Source organism: Coffea arabica, chromosome 3c (assembly GCF_036785885.1).
Source record: "Coffea arabica cultivar ET-39 chromosome 3c, Coffea Arabica ET-39 HiFi, whole genome shotgun sequence".
Lineage (NCBI taxonomy): Eukaryota > Viridiplantae > Streptophyta > Magnoliopsida > Gentianales > Rubiaceae > Coffea > Coffea arabica.
The window spans coordinates 28,104,678-28,107,472 of NC_092314.1; the positions used below are offsets into that span (position 1 = coordinate 28,104,678).

The 2,795-nt window shown below is 40.1% G+C and overlaps 1 protein-coding gene across 1 annotated transcript; it reads left to right on the top strand.

Annotated features, from left to right (window-relative positions):
* Positions 1–1,632: 1,632 nt before the first annotated feature.
* LOC113736083 (uncharacterized) lies at positions 1,633–1,974 on the top strand. Its single transcript, XM_027263023.2, has one exon. The coding sequence runs from the start codon at positions 1,633–1,635 to the stop codon at positions 1,972–1,974; it is 342 nt and encodes a 113-aa protein (XP_027118824.2).
* The last annotated feature ends 821 nt before the right edge of the window (positions 1,975–2,795 follow it).

The window sequence follows — 2,795 nt, forward strand, 5'->3', positions numbered from 1 at the left end:
ATGTTCTTCATTCTGCCCGAATTTGTAACTCATATATAGAGGCCGAATTGGCCTTAGCTTAAAACATGAAAGTTGTAGGAAATGACATTTTAGAGGTGCCTACAAAATTTCAGGTCAATCGGAGTAGCGTAGAGTGAGAAAAGTCGAGATTACTATTGCTGTTCTGGTTTACCCGAAATTGGGATTTGCGACTGTAATTGGTTGTTTTGGCTGGAATTACTTCCGAATTGGATGTTGAGGCCTTCTGATGAAATTTAGCCCTGTTTCTTAGCTTTCAGCTGGTTTTGGAATTTCTGGATTTGGACTTGGAGAGCCTGAGTTATGATGTTTCCGCTAGAATGCGTTCTGTGAATCTGTTTTTGTGATTCTAGTGTAGTATCTTGCATTTTGGACCTGGTTACACTCGAAACTGGGTTGAGTGACCTTCTTCAATATTGTAGCCCTATCTCTTAGCTTCAAAAAGGTGGGTCTTGTACCTTCATCCGATAATCGTAGTGCCTTTGGTACCATTACCGGAAAATGACGTCAAAACTGTTTTTCTGGTTTTGAGCTTAACTTTCATTTCCAAACTTTTCCCTAGTTTGACTTGTACTAGTACTACTTGGAGCTTACTGAATGGCTATTGGATGAACTTGTTGTTGTGTGTGTACCTTTGGGACTGGCTGAGGAAATAATGAAGCCATGATGGCTGGAAAAGTTAGCAAATTCAGGGGAAGTGCTGTACAAACTTTGAAAGGACTTGATTGCTTTGAGTTTGTAATCTAAGACTTGGATTTGAGCAAGGCAATGTTATATGATGGATGGTTTCTGAGCCATGGAGGTGAGTGACCCTAAACTATTTCCAAAGTACTTGTGAAATGCTTCTTGCATTATTTATTCGATTGCATATCATGCGTGCTTGCATGTGGATTCATGACATGATTTGGCTTCAATGAGTTCTGGGAAAGTCTAGTGCTGGACACCAACGTCTCCACCTTGGTTATGGTTCATGTTCATGTTTATCTGGAGCTCAAAAAGGGGCTCCCTCTCAATGTTAATGTTAAATGATCTATTTGAGCGTTGGGTGTTCAAGTGCAATGATTTCACCGGCTCATGAGAGCAATAAACGTACATTTGATCTCTGAATCATGACATCATCGAAATGATCGAAATGTATTATTGTGAAATATATTTGATTTCTGATTTTACTGGTTACTCGCTGAGCTTCTAGCTAGGGGTGAGCAATTACGGTAATTACCGAATTACCGATCGAAATCGATTTCAATTTGGTAATTCGAATTCGGTAATTCGGTCGGTAAATCGGTGGTATCGAATTAGTAAGAATCGAATTAGGGTCGAATTTGGTTTTGGGGTTTTTGAATTCGGATTTACCGAATTCGAATTGAATTCGGTAAAACGGTAAAATATTACCGTTTTCAAATTCGAAATTCCGAATAATATTATACCTCAAGCTTTTATATTACCACACGTAAGCCTCGTCGTTATGACAACCTAAAACCATTCACACCTGGGCAGTTCATCTTCGTCAATTTATAGGACTAGAGCAGACTCCACTATTATCCGTATATTAGTTGATTAAAGCATAAATACTGAATATTTTGCTCAAAGAAATCGATCAAAGGAGAAGCAGAGATGGCGAAACTGTTGCAGGATCTTGTGTACCAGGAAGAATCTCCTTCGATTTACACAACAGCCCTATCTGGGATAACTCTCTTGTTTTTGGCTTACTTGGGTATCTCAGAAACCTTGGGAAATCACCTCAAGTACTCCAAATTCTGGAACGTCAATTCACAGAAATCTGGAGGGGGAATCAAACTACCCAGCAGAACTGGGATGCTTCTACTCTACAGCCCAGCAGCCGTTGCGGGTCTTGCTTCATTTATGATCTTCCCCGGTGGTGGAATCAGGTTCTTGATGCTCAAATTAGCTATTACCATTCACTTCTCCAAGAGGGTCCTAAATTATGATTTCTGAATTTTAATGATCAATGTGAATTGTGTGTTGTTTTGATTTCGAATTTCTGGAGTGATTTGTGATCAGTTACATTCGAACAATTTGTAAGTTGTGGCTCAGTTCAATAGCATTGCTATTTGCTGATGAAAAATGGGCCGAAGAAGCAGTTTTCTGGAATTCGGTAATTCGGTATTTTTTTGTTTACCGAATTGAATTCGGGTTGAATTCGAATTCGGTAGTGTCTAATTCGAATGCGAATTAGGTCGAATATTTCCAGAACCATTTACCGAAAATTACCGATTTCAAGCTACCGAATTACCGAATTCGAATTCGATGCTCACCCCTACTTCTAGCTCACCCCAAAACTATTTTATTCCCCTCCACAGGGCTCGTGGCGAAGGAAGGACTTGTAGTACTTATTCACGTGACTGGATGGCTGATATCTTGTATAGTTTGGATTTGGAATCATTTGATGTATAGTTGGAAATCGTTTCCGCTTCGCTTGTGACATGTAATTATTGGAGAATTGGATGTATATTTGAGATTTATATCTTGCAATTTATTTGAGGATTGTAGTGAACGACTGAGTCCCGACGAGAGTTGGGCAGGCGGCCCGCCGAACCCTGGGGTACGCCCTAGGGGGAGATGGGGCCGTCACAGTTGGTGCCAAGCATCTAAATTGAGGTCCATCTCAAACAAACGAGATTCATCTAAGAAGTGTCTTGACAATCAAGACAAGGAGTTTGAGAAGTCTCGAATAGAGGCAAAGCTTCGTAAATCAAAGGATAAATTCTGAAGTCGGACTAAAGCATTGGTTGATTCTATGATGGAAAGACTTAGCC